General features: G+C 43.3%; 1 protein-coding gene across 6 annotated transcripts in view; it reads right to left on the bottom strand.

Annotated features, from left to right (window-relative positions):
* Positions 1-24603, bottom strand: part of znf385b (zinc finger protein 385B) — a 362216-nt gene that overhangs the window by 58778 nt on the left and 278835 nt on the right. For all 6 annotated transcript variants that reach the window (XM_055637874.1, XM_055637873.1, XM_055637876.1 and 3 more), the window contains one exon: positions 13394-13504. In XM_055637874.1, coding sequence (XP_055493849.1) covers positions 13394-13504 — 111 coding nt within the window. The remainder of the gene's footprint in view (positions 1-13393; positions 13505-24603) is intronic.

Below are 24603 nucleotides of genomic sequence, written 5' to 3'. Positions count from 1 at the left end.
GATGTTTTAATAGAGTTCCTTAACCTCATAAATAAATATTTGTGGGATAATCCTCAGCTTTGATTGCAAATTCAGATTTTGGACCAAAGTAAACATTATGTTACAGAGAAAGGTTGAACAAGTTAGGGCTTTATTCTTTGGAGCACAGAAGGTTAAGGGGGGACTTGATAGAGGTTTTTAAAATGATGAGAGGGATAGACAGAGTTGACGTGGAAAAGCTTTTCCCACTGAGAGTAGGGAAGATTCAAACAAGGGGACATGATTTGAGAATTAAGGGACGGAAGTTTAGGGGTAACATGAGGGGGAACTTCTTTACTCAGAGAGTGGTGGCTGTGTGGAATGAGCTTCCAGTGAAGGTGGTGGAGGCAGGTTCGTTTTTATCATTTAAAAATAAATTGGATAGTTATATGGACGGGAAGGGAATGGAAGGTTATGGTCTGAGCGCAGGTATACGGGACTAGGGGAGAATATGTGTTCGGCACGGACTAGAAGGGTCGAGATGGCCTGTTTCCGTGCTGTAATTGTTATATGGTTATATGGTTACATGTGTGAACTTGGAAGTCAGATGATCCTAATACAAATTATGTTCCACGTATAATGTTCATCCTTATCTGAGGAATTCACACAGAATTAATTTTGCAGTCTGGCAGTATGGATTCTGAAATAAAGATCACCATAACGCAGCCACTTTCCCTTTCCCATTGTGTCCTATGGGTAATACATCATGGTAGGCCACCAAGCTTTCCAGTAGTGGACCCGACAACAAGATGGCTATTGGGTCAGCAAAACTCAATTTCTCTGCAATTATTTATTTATTTGAAGATGACATGATTAAAGAAACTAATCATTGACGTTTGCAGATAAGACAAACATCGAGATGATTGCTATGTGGTTTCCAAGGGCATCATACAGAATCAGACGCACAGATATTCCACTTCAATAGTTAATTCAGAAAATTGAGCTGATGGAATGAGTCATCATGAAAAAAAATCATACACATTTCAGTTGAGGTATTAAATTCACGGACAAACATTTGTACTCAATGTGCCAGCATAGCTCTACTTGTAAGTGTTGTGATTAAACCAAATGAGGGCCTGTTTGCATGTGAGAGACATAGAGTTGTAGAGTGATACAGTGTGGGGACAGGCCCTACGGCACAACTTGCCCACACAGGCCAACATGTCCCAGCTGCACACGTCCCACCTGCCAGCATTTGGTCAATATCCCTCCAAACCTGTCCTATCCATATACCTGTCTGTTTCTTAAATGTTGGGATAGTCCCTGCCTCAACCACCTCCCCTGGCAGCTTGTTCCATACATCCGCCCTTTGTGTGAAAAAGTTACCACTCAGATTCCCATTAAATCTTTTCCCCTTCATCTTAAACCTGTGGCCTCTGGTCCTCGATTCACCTACTCTGGGCAAGAGACTCTTTGCATCTGCCCATCGATTCCTCTCATGATCTTATACACCTCTTTAAGATAACCCCTCATCCTCCTGCGCTCCAAGGATTAGAGACCCAGCCTACTCAATCTCTCCCTATAGTTCAGATCCTCAAGTCCTGGTAACATCCTCATAAATCTTCTCTGTGTCCTTTCCAGCTTGATAACATCTTTTCTATAACATGGTTCCCAGATCTGAACATAACACTAAATGCGGTCTCACCAACGTCTTATACAACTGCAACATGACCTCCCTACTTCTATACTCAATACTCTGGCTGATGAAGGCCAATGTGTCAAAATCCTCTTTGACCACCCGATCTACCTGCGACTTCACCTTCAGGGAGCTGTGCACCTGCACTCCAAGATCCCTCTGCTCTACACCACTACCCAGAGCCCTGCCATTCACTGTGTAGGTCTTGCCCATGTTAGACGTCCCAAAATGCAACACATCACATTTATCTGCATTATATTCCATTAACCATTCCTCAGCCCACTTGGCCAATTGATCAAGATCTTGCTGCAATTTCACAACCATCTTCAAAACCGCACACAATTTCACAATCATCTGCAAAACCACCCACTTTTGTATCACATGCAAACTTGCTAATCTTGCCACATGTTCTTATCCAAATCATTGATATAGATGACAAACAGTAACAGGCCCAGCTCCGAACCCTGAGGCACACCACTAGTCACAGGCCTCCAATCTGAGAAGCAACCTTCCGCCATCACCTTCTGCTTTCTTCCAGAGCAGCCCACCATGAGGTACCTTGTCAAATGCTTACTGAAGTCCATAGATACAACAGAAATTAGGTGCAGCTCTGCCCATTCGGCCCTTCGAGCCGAACACCGCCATTCAATATGATCATGTTTGATCAAAAGTATCCTGTACAGCCTTTGTCCATACCCCCTGATCCCTCCCAAGGGCAATCTAACCCCTCTGACTATATCCCAATGAACCCTTGCCCAACTAAAAAAAAAATGAAATGAAATGATTCATATTTATCCCATTGTCAGTGTAATTGAGACAACGAAATGCATTTTTAGCACTTTCCAAAGGGAACACAGGGCGTCCGGACTGCCCCGCGCCTGCGCAACATGCCATCTGACAAAGGTATGAAGGTCAAGCCCAAGGACACAACGCTTTATGCACTTCAAGCGGGATTCCGGCTTCCCTCCGTTTTGTCGAACTCTTAGGAAAGTGCTATCTCTGGTACTGTGGCAGAGAGTTCCAGAGATTCTCCACTCCCTAAATGAAAAAAAGTTGTTTAGATCTCGGTTTTAAAGGATTTCCCGTGGCAAGCTGGACCCCTTGTCCTGGACTTCCCAACATCGGGAGCTTGTTTAGAGGTCGGTAAGCCCCGTGGCAGGTGGATCCCACAAAGCCGTGGTCATACCCAGAAGCAGGCCTTTCTTGCCCACCACGGACCAAGAAACTTGCCCGGATAACACGGCTCACCAACCCCAGACTGAGAACCCGCCCAGAGGATCTCGTGGCCATGGCCTGTAGCCATGGAGCCCAGTCCCTGCTCACCCTCCAAGGGCCGGAGCACTAAAGAGGAGGAAGCCGGTGACAATGGTCATGAGGAGCAAGGCTGACAGGAACGTGAGCCGGGGTCTTGCATCCCGCGCCCTTAAGATGGACTGCGTGAGGTGCCCCCGGGGCACAAAGGTGGCCAGGCGAGAAATAGAACGTCAGTACGTTGCACTATCCATGGGTCCGCTCCATAAGACCAAGTGCGCAGACTGGACTTTGGATATGGTGCCAAATCTGGCGTCTCTAAAAGAATTTCACTCTCTTTTGCACGTGACAAGAAAACACTATTGAACTATTAACTTTTGTCATATAATAGGCTCCACACACCATTCCTTGAGTTTGTTGGTAATCGCTTCATGGAAAGTGACCGAGGGAGTTCAGCATCTGTTGCTCATTGACTTAGTTTTGTTTTTCCCCAGTAGCAAAGCATGTCTTACTGGACATGTCCTGCATCTTTACATTTCCAACTGTTTCTTAAATGATGGGATAGTCCCAGCCTCAACGGCTTTCTCAGGCAGCTTGTTCCATATACCCAGTTACCCATCGGATCCCTATTAAATCTTTTCCCCTTCACCTTGAAACTATGTCCTCTGGTCCTTGATTCCCCTATACTGGGTAAAAGACTGTGCATCTACCCGATCTATTCCTCTTATGATTTTGGAAACCTCTACAAGATGTCCCCTCATCCTCCTACGCTCCATGGAATAGAGACCTAGCCTACTCAACCTCTCCCTATAGCTCACGTCCTCTAGTCCTGGGAACATCCTCGTAAATATTTTCGGAACCCTTTCAAGCTTGACAATATCTTTCCTATAACATGGAGCCCAGAACTGTCGTATCTCTAAACTATACAATGTTGTATCAATAAACTAAACTAAACAATCAGTAACAATACTCTGGACCATAACAGACTCAGGAATAGCTGCTTCCCGAGAATTATATCTACCATAAATTCAAATCCACACATGCACTGACTACACCGCCCAACACGGACTTCCATCTGTATATATGTATATATGTATGTAGCGCCGTAGAATTTGTGCACCTATTCCCCCCTCCCATCTCCCTTCTGTTTTGTTTTTCTGTTTCTTGTTTTTTGTGTAAAATTGTATGTATGCACTGAGTACGAGCAGCTTTCAGTTTCACTGTACATGTATAGTGACAATAAATGGCATATCTATATATATCTATATCTAAGAAACACCCATTAGGTCCACTCAATGGAAGGAAAGGAAACCTTGTTCAATGTAAAATGTGACTGCAGATCCACCAATTTAGTTTGATCCTCTGTTCAGGGTCTATTAGGGAAGAACGGTCAGTACAGCAATGCTCACCTTCCATAGGCAAATAGGATAAACTTTATCAGGCCAGGTTTGATTGAGAGTAAATGCATTTTAAACAAAATTCCAGGAAAAACACAGCAGATCAGGCTGCAGTTCTGAAAAGTGAAGCAATCAGCATTTTAGGTCTACCATACAATGTAAAAACTGGGAAAGAGCGAAATACCATTGAGAGGATAAGTTGGGGAGGGAGAGGGATGAGTAAAAAAGGAATGTCTGTGATAGAGCCATGGTCCGTCTGAAGAAGGGTCTCGACCCGAAAACGTCACCCATTCCTTCTCTCCAGAGATGCAGCCTGTCCCGCTGAGTTACTCCAGCTTTTTGTGTCTATCTTCAATGCAAATGGCATATTTGGGGCAGTTACCAGCATATTAAACGCTTTGTTCTGTGTAATATGTTGATGGTAGTAAGGTAGTGGAGTGTGCCTGAATAAGACAAACTGAGTCAACATGACATAAAAAGAAAGAAAATGCTTAAAAAGTGCAGCAAGTCAGTCGGCATCAATGGAAAGAAAACCAGTTAACATTTTAGATAAGGCCCTGTTTACTGGACCTAAGAATGAGGGAAATAAGTTGGTTTCGGCAGCAGCACATAAGGGTTGGTGGTGGGGGGGGGGTAAATAGATGCAACAAAAGTAATTTATTTGACTGCTAAAGTCATGCGACAGGTGAGGTCGGTTTGAGCTCCAGTAACATGCCCCCAGCAGCCAAATTGCACACATTGAGGAAAAGTGAAAACCATTGCAGGCAAGATTATTCTTGTTTTTTCAGGCAAAAAGAATCTCTCAAATTGGAAAATTTGATATTGAGCTCAGAAGGTTGCAACATGCCCAGACCTAACATGAGCTATTGTTCAGAGCACAAAGTGCTGGAGTAACTCAACGGTTCACATCTCTGGAGGATATGAACATGCGATGTTTCTGATCAGAACCTTGACCGATACGTCGAAGAAAAAAGACACAATGTGCTGGAGCAACTCAGTGGGTCAGGCAGTGTCTCTGGAGAACATGGAGAGGTGACGTTTCGGGCCAGAACATTTCTTCGGACCTTAGAAGGGGTTTGGCAGAAGATAGTTTGTTTTGGAAGGCTGGTGGAGCGACACAGATAGAGGTTCTCAACAGTTTTCATACCTATATCAAGTGTTACCCTGATCCAGCTTGAGCATGTGTGGTTGGGAGAGGGAGGATCCAATGGTCTCTGTCTGAGCCTGAGTCCTTTCAGCCACTTGAATCTCTTTAAGAACTTGCAGCAATTGAGAAAATTACCGGCACGCACATTTGTACGTGATGTCCGCTGTCACAAATCAGCAATTTACTGCCACCACTCACCACCCCTCTGGCATCATGCCTTCTACTACCCATCCCAGACTGCTCCTTTAATTGGTCAATCTCAACCAAGCCCTCGAGGTTTTTATGGGTCATCAAGGAAATCCATGCAGCATTTTCCATTTCAAAAGGAGGGGGAGCAACGTTGGTGCAGCTGCAGAGAGGACACGGCCACATAACAGATGCACGTGGGAACCCACCTACAAGGCAGCACACAGGTGCAGCGGTAGAATTGCTGCCTTACAGTGCCAGGGACCCGGGTTCAATCCTGGCGAAGGGTGCTGTCTGTACAGAGCTTGTATGTTCTCCCTGTGACCATGTGGGTTTTCTCCGAGTGCTCTGGTTTCCTCCCACACTCCAAAGACATGCCGGTTTGTAAGTAAAATGTAAATAGTAAAATTGTCCCCAGTGTGTAGGATAGTGCTACTGTATGGTGTGATCGCTGGTTGGTAGGCTGATGTGGTCGTTTCCACGCTGTATTTCCAAAGTCCGAATTGAAATGGCACCAGGATGTTGAACACGTAAACATGTTGTGTCAATATACAATTTAATGTTGCTCTGTTAGAAATTATTCTCAAGCCACTGGCATCATACAATTATGCTCTCATGGAGGATGATAACATTTCTCTGCATGCAGTGATAGGTCACACTGGTTGGCAGCAGTCGGCACTGTTGCATAACATACAATGAGTCAACATGTCACATTGCCAATGTTGTGCATTACAGGCCAATGCACTCAAGAATAAGCTTCAGCATCTGCAGTTTTGTGTCTCTCAAGGAAAATCCTGATTGTGACCTGACAGCAAGGGATGCTTTTCAAATAAAATGCGAGCCTTCCGGCAGTATGTGACTGATGCTGAGGCCACCGGCTTATACTGGCCATGAATAGTTTTGGCCAACAACAGCATCTGCAGTTTCTTGTGACCAATAGTTCTGACCTGTTGATTTGTATTTCTTGATTATTCTCTCTGCATCCTCTGATATGCCAGTAAATATGAAGGTGACTATTGATGAAGGTATGCATGGGAGAGTATGAGCAACATGTGTAAGGTCACTTGGTGTGATGAGACATCTTCTCAAAGCCACCTGTTTGCTCAGAGCTTCATTTGTGCACAACATTGAAAGTGATGGGAATAGTTGGGAGACCAGTAATCAAAAGCAAGTAGAAAACTGCAAAACTATATTGATCCCATCCAGCAATTGTGTGAACTGAATTAAATATGGTACTTCCACTATTGGGACTTCCCCAGAGGATTCTGAAATGGCCAGTTAGTTAAAGGCTTAAAATGAACAAGTATCCTAGTACATACTGTATATGTGCCGTTCATTATCCTTCTGCTGAACCAGTGTGGTTGGAGCATAAATAGCTGTGAAAAGTCATGAAAGCTGTGGGAAACCGTGTCCTTTGCTCCACAGGTTCCACCCGGCAGGGCAGTGCTAACCTCTCAAATGTCCAATAATGCAGATTCACTCAGGATAAGGTTGCTCCAGGAGCTGACAAAATACATGGCATTTGCCCTCACAAAGTTCTTCTCATGACCCGCAACCGTCTGGATGTTTAGGGAATGGGACCCTTTGAGAAGGAGAAGATGTGGGCACACCTGAGCAGAGTGATTGGCCAATTACATTCAGGGGAAGCCAACGATTCTGGCAAATCACATATGCTACCAACTCCATGGTGAAATCAAGAGATTATTAGAATAGAGCATTTAGCTGGAGTAACTCAATGGGTCAGGCAGCATCTCTGGAGAAAAGTGACTTTTTGGTTTGGAACCCTTCTTCATACCGAAAGGTAGAGGTGGTGGGGAAACCTTTATGCCTATCTTCTGCATAAATCAACATCTGCAGTTCCTTCCGACTCAAATTGAGATTATTCCTGTAACTAAAATGCCTCTGATGCTATAGCAAACTGCAAACAGAAATATGGCACAGATCAGCTTTGGTTGCCTGGAATGATCTTATGATCAAGAAGCTCAACAACTAAATGCTGCAGCAGATACTCTGTTATTTTGATCTCATTGTGGGCCATGAGAACTATGAGCCATGCAGTCAGTTTTGAAGTTATCTTATGTCTGCTGGATGTCTTATGATATCAGCAGGATGTCTTTTTAAAAAATCGTGAAAAAAGCAGAACATTCTGAGCACAGTGCATTCAGAAAGTATTCAGACCCCTTCACTTTTTCCACATTTTGTTATGTTACAGCCTTATTCTAAAATGCATGAAATTCATTTTTATTATCATCAATCTACACACAATACCTCATAATAAAAAAGGGAAAATGTGTTTAGAAATTTTTGCTAAGTAATTAAGAATAACTAACTGAAATATCACATTTACATAAGTATTCAGACCCTTTGCTATGACACTCAAAATTGAGCTTCGGTGCATCCTGTTTCCATTGATTATCCTTGAAATGTTTCTACAACTTGGAGTCCACCAGTGGTGAATTAAATTGATTGCACATGTTTTGGAAAGGCACACACCTGTCTATATAAGGTCCCGCAGTTAACAGTGCACCTCAGAGCAAAAACCAAGCCATGAAGATGAAGGAATTGTCCGTAGACCTCCGAGACAGAATTGTGCCGAGACTCAGATCTGGGGAAGGGTATAAAACATTTTTTGCAGCATTACAGGTCCGAAGAGCATAGTGGCCTCTGTCATTCTTAAATGGAAGAACTTTGAAACCATCAGGACTCTTCATAGAGCTGGTCGCCCTTCCAAACTGAGCAATTGGGGAAGGGTCTTGGTCAGGTGAACAAGAGTTCCTTTGTGGAGATGGGAGAAACTTCCAGAAGGACAGCTATATCTGCAGCACCCACCAATCAGGCCTTTATGGTAGAGTGGCCAGACGGAAGCCACTCAGTAAAAGGCACATGACAGCCCACTTGGAGTTTGCCAAAAGGCACCTAAACAAGATTCTCTGGTCTGATGAAACTAAGATTGAGCTCTTTGGCCTGAATGCCAAGTGTCACGTCTGGAGGAAACCAGGCACCGCTCATCACCTGGCCAATACCATACCTATGGTGAAGCATGGTGGTGGCAACATCATGCTGTGGGGATTTTCTTCAGTGGCAGGAACTGGGAGACTAGTCAGGATTGAGGGAAAGATGAACGGAGCAAAGTACAGAGAGATCCTTGATGATAACCTGCTCCAGAGCGTTCAGATCCTCAGACTGGGGCAGAGGTTCGCCTTCCAACAGAACAATGACCCTAAGCACAAAGCCAAGACAACTTTGTGACAAGTCTGTGAATGTCCTTGAGTGGCCCAGCCAGAGCCCAGACTTGAACCTGATCGAATATCTCTGGAGGGAGCTGAAAATAGCTGTTCATCGACGCTCCCCATCCAACCTGACAGAGCTTGAGAGGATCTACAGAGATGAATGGGAGAAATTACCCAAATACAGGTGTGCCAGGCTTGTTGCATCATACCCAAGAAGACTTGAGGCTGTAATCACTGCCAAAGGAGTCTGAATACTTATGTAAATGTGATATTTCAGTTATTTATTTTTAATTACTTTGCAAAAATTTCTAATGACCTGTTTTCACTTTTTTTATTGTGGGGCATTGTGTGTAGATTGATGATTACAAAAATAATTTAATCCATTTTAGAATAAGGCTGTAACGTAACAAAATGTGGAAAAAGTGAAGTGGTCTGAATACTTTCTGAATGCACTGTATGCTCTTGTTTACTTACTTATTGCAGCAAAGAAAACCATTCAGGCCATGAGTGCATGTCAGCTCCCAATAGGTTAATCTAACTAACTAACCTAATCTAATCCAACAAACCTATCAGCATGTATTCTGGATGTGGGAAGATACCAAAGCACCCACAGCAAATCCATGTGGAGAACATACCGACTCCACAAAAATAGCAACTGAGATTAGGATTGAACTGCTGAACTGTACAACTGAAGGCAGCATCACTGTTGTATGCTTCTGAGTGAGACTCACAAAAGGTTAGTGAATGGAGCCTTGACTCTTATTTACATTGTAATTGGCTGAAATTTGTACCACAAGAGATTGATATCCTCAAGGGCCTGTCCCACTTGGTGATTTTTTCGGAGACTGCCGGCATCATTGACTGGTGTATCACGTGTTGCGGTGTGACGACAGGTTTCAGCGACCCTGATAGGTCAGTCAATAACGCCGGCAGTCACCGGAAGAAATCGCCAAGTGGGACAGGCCCTTTTGGTAGATGTCTGATGCTGGAAAAATGCCAGGCACAACTTTGGGTCTCACAGTGGCACAGAGGTGGAGTTGCTGCCTTACAGCCCCAGACACCCAGGGTTGATCCTAACTACGGGTGCTGCCTGTATGGAGTTTGTACATTCTCCCTGTGACTGTACACGTACTCCTGCAGTCTGCAGTGGGCCAGTCGGCAACATTCCCTGACGGACATCTCGCTCTGCTGGGTGGTGAGCAACGCTCGGGCAGACCAAAGAGCGTCTTTGACCGAGTTGATGACCCTCCAGCAGCACTCGATGTCAGTCTCTGAATGTGTCCCTGGGAACAGTCCGTAAATCACAGAGTCCTCTGTGACGGAGCTGTTCAGGATAAATCGTTCCAGGGACCCTTGCATACCTCTCCAGACTCTTTTTGCAAACCCACACTCTGCAAAGAGGTGGGCAACCGTCTCCTCTCCACCGCAACCGTCCCGGGGGCAGCGTGAGCTGGTGGTGAGGTTCCGACGGTGCAGGAAGGATCTAACTGGGAGGGCTCCCCTCACCGCCAGCCAAGCCAGGTCTTGGTGCTTGTTGGTGAGTTCTGGCGATGAGGCATTTTGCCAGACAAGCTGGGCAGTCTGCTCTGGGAACCACGCCACCGGATCCATCGAGTCCTTTCCCTGCAGTGCCTGCAGGACATTCCGTGCTGACCACTGCCCGATGGACTTGTGGTCAAAGGTGTAGGTCCGGAAGAAGCTTTCCACAGACGACAGATGGGGCGGCAATGTCCAGCTGACTGGCACATTGCGTGGCATCTGCGCCAGGCCCATCCTTCGCAACAACACCGGGGACAGGTAGAACCTCAGCAGGTAGTGACACTTAGTGCCCACGTGCCTTGGCTCTACACTCCGCCTGATGCAGCCACACACAAAGGTGGCCATCAGGGTGAGGGCGACGTTGGGCACGCTTTTACCCCCGTTGTCTGCCGACTTGTACATTGTGACCCGTCGCACCCGGTCCATCCTCGACCCCCAGATGAACTGGAAGACGGCCCGGGTGATCCCCGTGGCGTAGGAGGGAGGGACAGGCCACACTTGTGCCAAGTACAGCAAACCCGAGAGCACCTCACACCTGATGACCAAATTTTTTCCGGTTATGGAGAGGGAGCGTCGGGGAATGTTGCCGACTGGCCCACTGCAGACTGCAGGAGTACGTGCTAAGGGACTCGCTGAAGCTTGGTGCAGCCAACGCCAAGGCTCGGTGGGGGAGGGCCACAATCTAGGGTCCTTCCGCTGCTGGACATGGGGGGCACGGTATGGTGGAGACGCCCCTCAAATTAAATTAAGGGAAGGTATCCCACGCCAGGGGGCCACAGAGTGGCACGGGTGGGGGACTGTTTGGTGAAATTTGAAAAATGTAAAAAAATTGTACTGAAAAAAACTTGTATAGTCTCCGAAAATGTCGGATGAATTCTGTTTGTTTGAATGGTTCAGGAATTGTATATATTTATCAATGAATAAAGTCTATTTTGAAATAAAAAAAAATTCTCCCTGTGACTGTGTGTGATTTCTCTAGGTGCTCCACTTTCTTCCCACACTACAAAGACGTTTATAGGTTAATGGGCTTTGGTAAATTTGTAAATTGCCCCTAGTGTGTAGGATAGTGCTAGTGTATGGGGTGATCACTGGTCAGCGCAGACTTGTTGGCCAAAGGACATTTTCATGCACTATATCTCTAGAACAGGAAGTGCCCTCTATAATTTTGTGATTTCAATTAAAAAGGAAATTGAAATGTTATTTACTCAAATAATTTTGGATTTTATGGTGTTAAAAACACAGTGCCACACAGTCCAATTTCTCAGCATTCTGTTTCTTGATAAAGATTCAGAGACTTTTGTTCTTCAGAAAGAGGATTAAAAAAAAATTATAAAAGAGAAACTAGAATGGAAAGGGAAGAATTCATGCACTAAAATGCAAAACCACTCACTAATGATTCGATCAAAGTCAGAAATGGATGGGGATAAAACAGTACTGAAAAAAGGTTTGAGCTGGAGCATGTTGCCATGGATTGTACATGTGCAACTTCAAAATCCCACCTGAAGGAAGCGTGAATATTACACATCTATTTCCAAGTCTTATGTTGTCAATTAAGTAGGGTTAAATCAACCTTAAGAAAGGCTTCAAGATTCCTCACATTTTATTTTCTTAGACCAGATTCTGCATTCAATACCCAATCACAAGAGCAATCCCATTACTTTAACACATATTCGCACATTTGCTTTTGTCTGAGATTATTTTTTGCATGAATGTAACACATTGTCATTTCTTACGCAAAACTATTTTTATAACACTAACAATACAGTTCTAACACAAAATAAATGCCAAATTTTACATAGGCTCAATGTAATATCCTGAAGGCATATTAAAAGGACACAACTATACTGTTAAAACATTAATGACTGCAGTCCACTTCAACTGTTGGGCATTCAGATTCAGATTCAACTTTAATTGTCATTGTCAGTGTACAGTACAGAGACAACGAAATGCATATGCCCCTTAAATAATATTCTGCTGTACAAGAATTTTAATCCAAATAACTAATCACTCCACCAAACTATATGGCAGGTGTAAAATACATTGTGCCAAGCATAATCTAATTGTCATTTCATTCCACATTTCTAGAAATGATACACCTACATCTGAAACAAAAAGAAAACCTAACAATTGCATTGCATGACAGCTATTCCAATCATGACATATTCCCGTGAGCTTTCCCATTATATCAGGAATTAATTCTTCTGCATTGATTTGATACGCTGTAAACCAATGGTCCATATTTATTTACCGTCATCATCTTGAGTACAGATCTTGTTTTTAATTTTCTGTTTTGAAATTATTCCCAAGCATCTTTACAATTATAGTAAGAAACATAAACAATAAATATTTTCTAAGTGCCAATCTGGCATCATCATCACTGTTTCCCAAAATAGAGCACGTATTTTATCATATTTAAAAAATACTAATGGTAATCCAGATTCGCAGTTTGCAAGTGCTGCAGCATAATATTGACAAATAATTTTCTCAAGCTAGTCGGAAAATTCATTAGAATCTCGGTTGAAAATATGTAACTCACTGCTAATTGCTAGCTCAGTAAAACGACTGATTCAGAAGCAGAAGCACAATTTTTAAGTTGACATTTAAGTCTTTTCATCAGGACAAAAAGTATTACTTGACTATCTTGTTACAGAGGTATAGAAAAGTCGTGCATTATTAATACTCACCTTGAAGACAGCCTTCACCTGGATAACTTACACAAAGTAATCAACACCACAGATCAGACAACAGCTGCTCTCAAATAGGTGTAAGCCACACTCATCACCTTTCTACATTACTGCAACAATGGAAAAAGGTACCACGTATCCTAGCCACCGGCGAGGTGCTGGCTAATTTAACACCACGTGAAATACGTCAGATTATTTCCCGAAATAAGCAATGACAATAAACATGTGAGTGGAGCCATGACTGCATTAGCATTTGTAAAATAATCAAACACAGTCATTTACAGGTATATGTACTCTCTACTTACCTCCGAATTAAATCTGAGTTGGCAGACATTACATGAAATAATTTGCTTCTTTTTAGGTGGAACTGAAACGCCAAATGTGTGGTTGATGACTGCTTTCTGCACGGGATCCATCTGGAGAGCAAACAGAATAAAAATCACTGACGGTAAATCCATTTCAGAAATGCTGGAAAATTTTCATGAGTATTGAGGATGAACGCTAGCAATGAAAGACACCCGAGTGCCGCCTATAGTAAACTGAAATACTAATGTGCATGGCAATGAAGGTTTTCAGATACAGCAATCGTATGAGAGGAAACACTTGTTTGCTGTGTGTTTTTCAGAAATATTATTACAAAATAGTTAAAACAGGCGAGTTACATTCAATGCATTTGGCAGGTCAACCTGTCACAGACTAGGAAGCTGGATTTAAACTAGAAATAAATATTGATGCATTTGATTGTGCAAATATATTGAGTATAGATCAAACATTACCAACAGTATTTGCTCATATGTATAGTTTGAAATGCTGGTGGTTCATTCACAGTAAGAATTCTGCCACACTGCTTTACAAAGCTGTGCTTGCAGCGTCTTTGAGACAAGGTTATTCAAGATAAAATTGTGCACAGAAGCATGGAAAATTTGCTGCTCCCGCCACTGACAAGCAGTGCTGTCACAAGAGAATGCTTGTTTTTCTCTCTTACACCAGTAAATTAATTATTGAACATTTGCAGCATGCTGTATTAGGAAAATAAAATTGAAATGCCAAGTAAGGTATAGTTTGAGTACCTGGAAGTTGTCCATGAGAGTGATGAAAAAATAACAGTGAGAGAGGTGCAGGAAAGCTAAAATGCCAGCACAGACTGATACTCTGCTGTATACGGGGTAATAATCGAAAGCATTAACCGCATGCCAATGCAGGGTTTTTTTTAAACAACATAGAGCAGGCTGTGCACATAAGCCTCAATTACAACAGTGAGAAGCAACACAAGGACAATCTATGCAAACACTACATGGTACGGAGTCTCTCGAGAATGAGTGAGAAAGAATTGTCATGTAATAGGCAATGTTTCAATCCAAAGCGCTCCAATTATGCAGCTCAACTAACTGCCTGTCTCACCGGGTTAAAAAGACAGCCCTGTCTGGACTGACGGGATACCAGCGCTGCATCTCCGTGCTGGCCATATTTCCCGCAAGTCCAGGAAGGGTTGTAAGCAACTTCACCTGGTGGGACAGACAGAGTTAGCTGGGTTTAGCGCTGTTTCTCCGCGCTGGCCCGTCTGATTCCCGACCAAAGATCCTATAGCGGAGGATCTTTGCTGCCGACCTCTCTGGGGGGGAGGATACTCGGGTGGGGACGGGACAGCGCCGGGGAGCCGGCCCGGGATCATCCTGGCTGCAGATGAAGCGCAGGTCTGTGCCACGTCTCCCTCCTCCAATCACTGCGCTCTATGCCTCAGAAGCCCACCCCCCCCCCCCCCCCCCCCCCCCCCTTCCTCCCTCATGATCCAATCATCGCGCTGAATCATGTCCCGCCCCCATTGCCTGCCGACCGACGTCTCTCTCCTCCAATCGGCGCCTTCGATCACCGGGTTTTAAAATCCGGATTACAAAAACTTGGGGGGGATGTCCCCCATCTCTCAAAACATGGAGGGAACATGTCCACTCTGGACCCCCCCCTGGGTTTTCCGCCCCTGCGTGCAGCAAGGTGCAGTGAAAAGCTTTGTTTGTTTTGCATGCTTTCCAATCAAATCAGATAATATTAAGAAGGGTCTAGACATTCCTTCTCTCTAGAGATACTGCCTGTCCCGCCAGCATCTGCATTTTGCATCGCCAACACCAGCATTTTGTGTCTACTTCAGATAATATTATACTTGAGTACAATCAAGCCAAACAGCGCACAAGCCAAACGAGGTATGAAAGGGCAGGGCCATAGTATCGGATGATAATAAATCCTCCTCTGGGACCAGCACGCAGAGTCACCACCCTCCTGCATCATCTTTTACAATATTAGACCAGAGATGGGAGACGCAAGAAAAAAAATGACATCAGCAAAAGAGAATTAATAGTAATTGGCACTTTGAGTGTGCAGTTTCGTTCATGTAAACATCCCTGTGAACTATTTTTGGAAATGTTGTTTTAAAGAATGGCAAGGACACAATTTCTGGATATACACAGCCGTTGGCATCACACTCTCCAGGGTCTATAACAAGTACATTTCTAGGAGATGTTAAGAGTTGTTGGATGGAAGCTGTTTACTGAATCTGGTGGTGTGGGACATCAGTACATCCTTCCTACTGGTAGCAGCAAGTAAAGGACATCGTCCGGATGTAGGGGTCCTTGATGATAGATACCTTCTTCATGGAGCAACGCCTCATGATGACATTTCTGAGGATGGGGTGGGCTGAGCCCATGATGGACCAGACTGAGTCCACAGCCCTCTGAAGCCTCTTGCGTTCCTGTGCATTGTAACTACTATATTAGGTCAAGTAAATCGTGTTTCACTGTACCTTAATTGGTACACATGACATTACACTCAGTGGAACCCCCGTGAACCCTTGATGGTACAACCTGTCAGGAAAGTTTCTACATGCATCTGTAGAGGTTTGTTAGAATATTCAGTAACATGCTGACTTTCTTCAAACCAAAGGAAGTTTAGGCGCTGGTGCACCTTCTTCATGATTGCATCTTTGGTCAGATGCATGACAGGTCATTCCACAAAAATGTAGTTGACCTTTCACTATCCATTGATATGATCTAGCATGACATTCAGTTGTATCAAAAAATGCCATGCACAGCAAGAGATCCTTGTTATGGGTATGGGGGGGTAACATGCCGACTTTCTTCAAACCAAAGGGGGGGGGGGGTCAGGGGGGGGTTGGATATGATCTAGCATGACATTCAGTTGTATCAAAAAGTGCCATGCACAGCAAGAGATCCTTGTTATGGGTATGGGGGGTGGTGGGTGGGGGTGGTGTAGGGTCAAAGAACATTGCTGAAATAAAGTGGGAAATGCTGGGAAGACAGTGAATGGGCAGTTTAAGTTGTGTGAGATATAACAGTGTGTCAAGCCAATGAGCTGTGAAAGGTTTGAGTCTTTCGATGCAAAGAAGGGTGTTGGTGGGTAATGTGTTTGGTAGGTAGCGTGGAGGGGAAGCAAACAAGCTCTGTGAAGAGGTTGAAACATAAGGGACTGAAGTGCAGGACTGGACGATCATGTAAGAATGTGCCCCACTATTGTCTCTTCATGGCCGATTAAGGTTGGCCAGTAAATGTTGACATTGCCAATGTCAGCTACACTCCAAGAATAATAAAAAAAAGTATAATAAAATCTGCTAACTGTTTGTCTGCTGGGATCCCGAATACAAGATTACTTAAGATAAATGGGTACGCCCATTCGAACTGAGATGAGGAAAAACTTTTTTAACCAGAGAGTTGTGAATCTGTAGAATTCTCTGCCGCAGAAGGCAGTGGAGGCAAATTCACTGGATGTATTCAAGAGAGAGTTAGATTTAGCTCTTAGGGCTAACGGAATCAAGGGATATAGGGAGAAAGCAGGAACAGGGTACTGATACTGGATGACGGCGGTGCTAGCACGAATGGTCAACTCCTGCACCTATTTCCTATGTTTCTATTTTCTAAGTCACGCTAAATTCAATACTGGTACACCACCGATTTTCAGGCAACTGTTGGTCTTGCACCTCCTTTAATCTGGACAAGATTACGAGAGCATTGTGTGTGCACATGCTCTTTTGGGACATGTGCCTCTGTCCGGAAATAATTCATTGTTTACTTCTTTGTTAATTGTCAATTCTTTATTAAAGTTTTTAGCAGTCCATGGTGCATTAGATACATGGGAGGGGTATAATTATTGGGTCAGAGGTGTATTATTATTATCCTAACCCTAACCATAATCCTAACCCTTGTTCAGTTTAACTCTCTCCATGGACACTACTTGGGCCTGCAGCCCTACATTTCACAGCTTTTACATTCCTTTGACTGTGTTCTCACTCTTATTGCCCCTATTTCATAGTCTTCATGAACAATAGACAAACTTCACTCTCACCAACTGCTCACAGTAACCTCTCAACCAGATGTCCTTGTTTATGGGTTACCTTCAGAGGAAGCATGGATGCACATATGGCAATCCCTTTGTTCTTCCAAACCCTTCATCGCCCTCTCTCCAACTTAAAACTAGCTTCATCTTACGTTATCCCAGTTCTGATGAAGATTCTTCAGCCTGGAATGTCGACACTGGTTTCTCTTTCCAAAGATGCTGCCGGGCCTATTGAATGCATTGCATTTTTTGTTTTTAATTCAGCTGGTCTATTTCTTTAAATTGAAGAGCATTTGGAATGGGCCAAATTTGCGGGGTTTTTTCAAGACCGCTCTGATATTTTTACAGGTATTCTGGTAATTCAACATCAGCATTAGTGCCCTGAGCGTTGTTGTAAATAACAGGTCACACCAGCCACTGCCAAATGAAATAAAAACAAAATTGAGATTATAACAATTGCTTGAGGAAATTCAGGTAAATTATTCAGCAGATCAAATTTAACTCATATCCAATACTAGACTAAGTGGGAGCCGTTCCACCTCTCCACCAATTACAATATTGGTGGCCAGTGGGGGGGAGGGGGGGCTTTCTGGAGCTGTAGTATGGGTGTTGTGGGCCGAAGGGACGTTTCCAGAGGGCTAGTATGGACATTGTGGGCCAAATGGATTCTTGGACTGGCGGCTCAGTTACTCAAGCCTTTGTGCTGGCAGCTCAATCACTCACGGCTGGTGGGCTGGCAGTTGACTTGCGGCTATTCCTTGAAATTCCATTACAAGCAGGGTGCAAGGCCACCAAATTCAAGTGCAGTTGAATCCTCGGCACCTGATGAGCGGAGGGGGACTCTGAGTAAAATGGCCAAAAATCACAGCCGTTTTTTCTATATATCAATATAAAGCGCAAACAGGAAGTGGTCAAGATTAGACTTTTAATTATATAGAAGGCAAGGCAACTTTTATTAGGTAAGGCAACTTTAATTAGGCAAGGCAACTTTAATTAGGCAACACAGCTTTAGCATTTCCAAACCAAAGGCAACACAGCTTTAGCATTTCCAAACCAAAGGCAACACAGCTTTAGAATTTCCAAACTATATTTTCAAACCACATTAAGGGCACTGACAGTTCAGTAAAACCACTCACAGTTTAGTAGACTCAGTGTTCTTTTAGTAGACTTTGGTGCTCAGTGTTATTCACAGATCGGACTGAGAGACGTGACCCTCTCACTCCCCCATCTTGCAGAGATTGACTGAGGCACTCAACACTTCCGGGTTTTATAGTCCCTCCGGAAGGGGCGTGGCCTTCAGGAGAGAGAATCTCAACATTTTTTAAACACTAATAACTCTTTTATTTTTCATCGATGGGAAAAATCCTCATCCTTCGCAGCAGAGGGGGACTCTGAGTAAGATGGCCAAAAATCACAGCCGTAAGTGGCAGCGTTTTTTCTAAAATCAATATACAGAACAACAGGAAGTGGTCAAGATCAGACTTTTAGTAATACAGATATCCCAGAGTTAGGTAGTAAAGACATTTAATCCTTTGGGACAATATATAAAACCAGAGATCAGATTGCCCATTCTGGAGCTCTTGAAAGTTGTTAACATGATACAATATGGGCCGGGTAGAATCTAATTTATATATAAAAATCCATTGGATAAACTATTGAAAACAAATATTCAGTGTATAAAGTATTAGGTTTCTGCTCAGAATGTAATCCTCATACACCACAATTACCTGTAAAAGCTTTGGACAAAACAGCATATTGAAGGTTTCCTTGCATAATGTTTACGTGGGTGACAAACTATTCCGGACACTCCGGGAAGTTTAAGCAATAATGCCAAAGAATGAAATGGATCAGAATGTGTAGGTTTGTTAATAGTGTGCATCTTTGGCAGTGTCGTGATACCCCAAGCCTATTATGGTGCAGGCTTTAATGACAAGAAGAAAGCTGCAATCGACTTCAGGAAGCAGCGCAGCACACACACCTTGGTATACATTGATGCCGCTGAAGTAAAAATGGTTGAAAGCTTCAAGCTCCTAGGATTAACTATCACCAATTTGTCCTGGATCAGTCACATCGAAGCTATGGCCAAGAAAGCACACCAAACCCTCTACTTCCTCAGAAGGATTGGAAAGTTCAGCATGTTCCTAACAACCCTCACCAACTTCTACAGATGCACCTTAGAAAATATTTTATAATGTGCACCACAGCCTGGTTTGGGAATAGCTCCATCCAAGTCCGCAAGAAATTGTAGAGTTGAAGACGTAACCCAGACCATCATGCAAACCAACCTCCCTTTCAATTATTCCATCTACACTTCACGTTGTCTTAGCAAGGTCTCTCTAAATTGTCCCCTGTGCTTAGGGAGTGGATGAGAAAGTGGGATAACATAGAACTAGTATAAATGGGTGACCGATAGTTGGTGTTGACTCGGTGGACAGAAGGGCCCCTTTCCATGCTTTATCTTTCAATCAATCAAAACATTTTTTTTTAAATTGTGTCGTCAAGCAGAGGCTGGGGCTGATTAGGAAGAAAGGGGAGATTTTCAACGAAAAAGGCTAAACTCAGTGTTGAACGAATACCTTCCAGCAAACTAGAAAAGTGGATGTAGTTGGATAGGCAATGAGGATGATATGTGAAATTAACAGGGTACAGAAAACACTTCAAGATTAGCTGTTATAAGAATAGTCACTCAGTCCAGATGGGACGCAACATATTGTTCTCTGATAAGGGTACAAATTGTCACGATTGGAGAATAAATATTCAATCAAATGTAATTGACATGTGAAAGGTATATAACAATGAATGTAATTTGGCACGGATTTACTGAATACAAATTATGTTTGCCAAGCTTGCCATTCCTTGAAGAAGCACCAGAAAAGTATACTAAGAATAGTTGGTCCTGTGCACATGGACTTCTACAAAGAGTTAGATTAATTAAAAGAAGAAAATGCGAGAAGCACACATCAGGTCAGGCAGGCAAAATGTATGTGCAGGAAGGAACTGCAGATGCTGGTTTACAATGAAGATAATCATAAAATGCTGAAGTAACTCAGCAGGACAGGCAGCATCTCTGGATAGAAGGAAAGGATGACGTTTCGGGTCGAGACCCTTCCTCAGACAATGTATGACAATATATGAGTGGAAACAGATTTAACATTTATATTGACACAACAAGCTGGAGTAACTCCAGGGAATGTTTTATACATGTTTTAATTCACGGTCGGACAAGCTGAGAAGACACATTCTTGCTTTTTTTTTTAATATAGTAGCAAAGAGTACAGAACCAATAAAACTATGCTAAAACATTATATGGAACAACAGGAGGGAGGAAAATCATTGGAGCTGAGCAACTATGATAATCATGAATGCTGGGGAGGTAATGGCAGGGACTTCTGAGGATTAAAGGCCACAAATTTTGGCAGCAATCGAAGAAAACACTTTGCAATTTTGTTATGAATACAAAGAAGAAAATAGAGGATAAATAGGAAAAAACAGTCACAAGAAGAAGTGAAGGAAAGATGCAAATAAAAAGAACAGCATGGAGAACATCATTGTCAGACACATTATATGCAGTGTCATGACAATCTCAGAAAAAAAAAAATAATGCAGGATGGGAAATGTCTATCATAACAAAAGTGGAGAATATCATCCATTTAAAGAAGGGTATGAACAGTACTTTATCTCTCAAGATGTATAACTTGGTTTGGCACAGCATTTCTTCAGTGCAAGCAACAGGTGAGAAAACAATATCAATGATTCAATCCTCCAAATATACGCAAATATTGCTGAAAAACTTGGCAACAGTTTGGAATGTTAATACTTTCCTAGTCGTAGAGTTATTCAGCATGGAAACAGGCCCCTCGGGGCAGTTTGTCATGCCGAACAAGATACCAGATCTACATTAGTCCATCTGCCCTCATTTGGCCCATAGCCTTTTAAAGCTTTCCGATCTATGTACCTGTCCAAAAGTCTTTTCAATCTTGTTATATTACCTGCCTCAACTACCTCCTCTATTATATTACATTATCTATTATATTTCATTAATAGAATTCAATGTTAGAATTTTCATGTCAATTGAACTCCTCAAATAAAATCTACTGATACCAATGACTTCCACCGAAGCATAATTATACTCAACATGTGTCCTGAATCTTACAGGAAACACTTAGTGATTATTTATTTTGAATACAAAATCAGCATTAAAAAAATTATAAATAAGAAACATTAATGGAGAAACATTTGAGAATCGGTTGTCAATCAGAGAATTTGAGAATTGGAGAGTCGGATTGTCAAGGAGGACTCTCTCTAACTTCTACAGGTGTACGGTAGAGAGCATGCTGACCGGTTGCATCGTGGCAACTTGAGCGCCCTACAAAGATTACAAAAAGTAGTAAACACTGCCCAATCCATCATCGGCTCTGACCTCCCTTCCATCGAGGGGATCTATTGCAGTCGCTGCCTCAAAAAGGCTGGCAGTATCATCAAGGACCCACACCATCCTGGCCACACACTCATCTCCCCGCTACCTTCAGGTAGAAGGTACAGGAGCCTGAAGACTGCAACAACCAGGTTCAGGAATAGCTACTTCCCCACAGCCATCAGGCTATTAAACTCGGCTCGGACAAAACTCTGAACATTAAGCCCATTATCTGTTTATTTGCACTTTATCAGTTTATTTATTCATGTGTATATATATTTATATAATGGTATATGGACACACTGATCTGTTCTGTAGTCATGCCTACTATGTCCTGTTGTGCTGAAGCAAAGCAAGAATTTCATTGTCCTATCAGGGACACATGACAATAAACTCACTCTTGAATCTTGAATCCGAAGCGCAATGATAATGACCCCCTAAAGCAATAATTAGAAAATACTCCAACAACATTACTTTCCACTTAACCCGTAAAATAATAATAAACCTGTTATTGAGGTCAGATAGAGTGTGAATATTTCCATCAATCTACTCTTGGGAATATAACAGATGTTTATAACAGTGAGTAAATCCATGCAATGCCAAGGAGAGATAAATATATTTTAAAAGTTGACAACTTTTATTCCATTAGGTACTGCAACAACAATTAAAAGACATTGGGACAGGTACATGAACAGGAAAGATTTAGTGGGATGTGGGCCAGACGCAGGCAGGTGGGACCAGTGCAGATGGGGCAGCTTGATCGGCATGGCCAAGTTGGGCCAAAGGGCCTGATTCTGTACTCTTGCTCTATGACTAACTTGTTTTAATAAAACCTTGTATTATTTTGGCTGTTGCATTCTGACAACAAATAACTGTTACCATGCGATTAGGAACTTAATACACAGCCGGCTTGTTTGTGAGTAAAAAGCTTTTCAAGATGTGCGAAGCAGCAGTTTGAACTATTATGTGAGAGAAGTTCAGTTTAGCATTTCAGCTTTCAAATGCAAATCCTGTGGCCATTTAATTGCTTGTTACCATGCACTTGGAAAGATAACGCAAATGATCCAAACTCAAAATGCTGTAAAGTTACACGAGGTCAGGTACAATTCTGGTGAAGCTAAATGGAAATTCTGAAAGTCTGCATGCTTCACAAACACCCACGGCTATGCTTTGCCAGGATCACCCTGCAAATGCCACACGACAACGGGCCTTCATGGTCATGTTAAGAAAGTCTGCACTTACAACAACTGGGACTTAGGTCTGAGGTCCCCACCTGCTTTAAGAGGGCATCAATTATAACGGTGCCCAAGAAGAGCAAAGTGACGTGCCTTAATGACTATCAACCAGTGGCACTAATGTCATAGAAACATAGAAAATAGGTGCAGGAGGAGGCCATTCGGCCCTTCGAGCCAGCACCGCCATTCATTGTGATCATGGCTGATCGTCCCCTATCAATAACCCGTGCCTGCTTTCTCCCCATATCCACTAGCCCTTAGAGCTCTATCTAACTCTCTCTAATGTCTGTGGTGATGAAGTGCTTTGAGAGGTTGATCATGGCGCAAATCAACTCCTACCTAGACAAAAACCTGGACCCACTGCAGTTCGCTTATCGCCACAACAGATCAACGGTGGATGCAATCTCGCTGACCCTCCACTCCGCTCTGGACCACTTGGACAACAAAAACTCATATGTCAGGCTATTATTCATTGACTACAGCTCGGCATTTAATACAATCATCCCCTCCAAGCTGGTTACCAAACTCTCAGAGCTGGGTCTCTGCGCATCCCTCTGCAATTGGATCCTCGACATCCTTATTCACAGACCTGTCTGTCCATATTGGTGGAAATGTGTCAGCCTCAATAACAATCAGCACGGGAGCACCTCAAGGCTGCGTGCTCAGCCCCCTGCTGTACTCACTCTATATTCATGACTGCGTAGCCGGTCATAGTGCGAACTCCATCATCAAGTTCACTGACGACACCACTGTTGTGGGACGTATCACTGATGGAGATGAGTCAGAGGGTAGAAGGGAGATCGACCGATTGACTAAATGGTGCCAGCAAAATAACCTGGCCCTCAACACCAGCAAAACCAAGGAAGTGATTGTGGACTTTGGAAAGGGTAGGATGGGGACCCACAGTCCCGTTTATATCAACTTGTCAATAGTGGAGAGGGTCAAGAGCTTCAGATTCCTGGCAAATTCTCTGAAGATCTCTCCTGGTCCGAGAAAACTGATGCAATTATAAAGAAAGCGCATTAGCACCTCTACTTCCTGAGAAGATTTCGAAGAGTCGGTATGTCAAGGAGGACTCTCTCGAACAGGTGCACAGTAGAGAGCATGCTGACCGGTTGCATCATGGCTTGGTTCGGCAATTTGAGTGCCCAGGAGCAGAAAAGACTGCAAAAAGTCGTAAACACTGCCCAATCCATCATCGGCTCTGACCTCCCTTCCATCGAGGGCATCTATCCCAGTCGCTGCCTCAAAAAGGCTGGCAGCATCATCAAGGATCCACACCATCCTGGCCACTCACTCATCTTCCTGCTGCCTTCAGGTAGAAGGTTCAGGAGCCTGAAATCTGCAACATCCAGGTTCAGGAATAGCTGCTGCTTCCCCACAACCATCAGGCTATTAAACTCAACTCAAACAAAACTCTGAACATTAATAGCCCATTGCACTTTATCTGATTATTTATGTGTGTGTATATATATATATATATATATATTCAATAATGTATGGTCACACTGGTCTGTTCTGTATCTAT

The sequence above is a fragment of the Leucoraja erinacea genome, chromosome 7 (genome assembly GCF_028641065.1).
Source record: "Leucoraja erinacea ecotype New England chromosome 7, Leri_hhj_1, whole genome shotgun sequence".
Taxonomy (NCBI): Eukaryota; Metazoa; Chordata; class Chondrichthyes; order Rajiformes; family Rajidae; genus Leucoraja; species Leucoraja erinaceus.
Note: the sequence above shows the minus strand (reverse complement) of the source record. Positions and strands in the feature narration are given on the sequence as shown.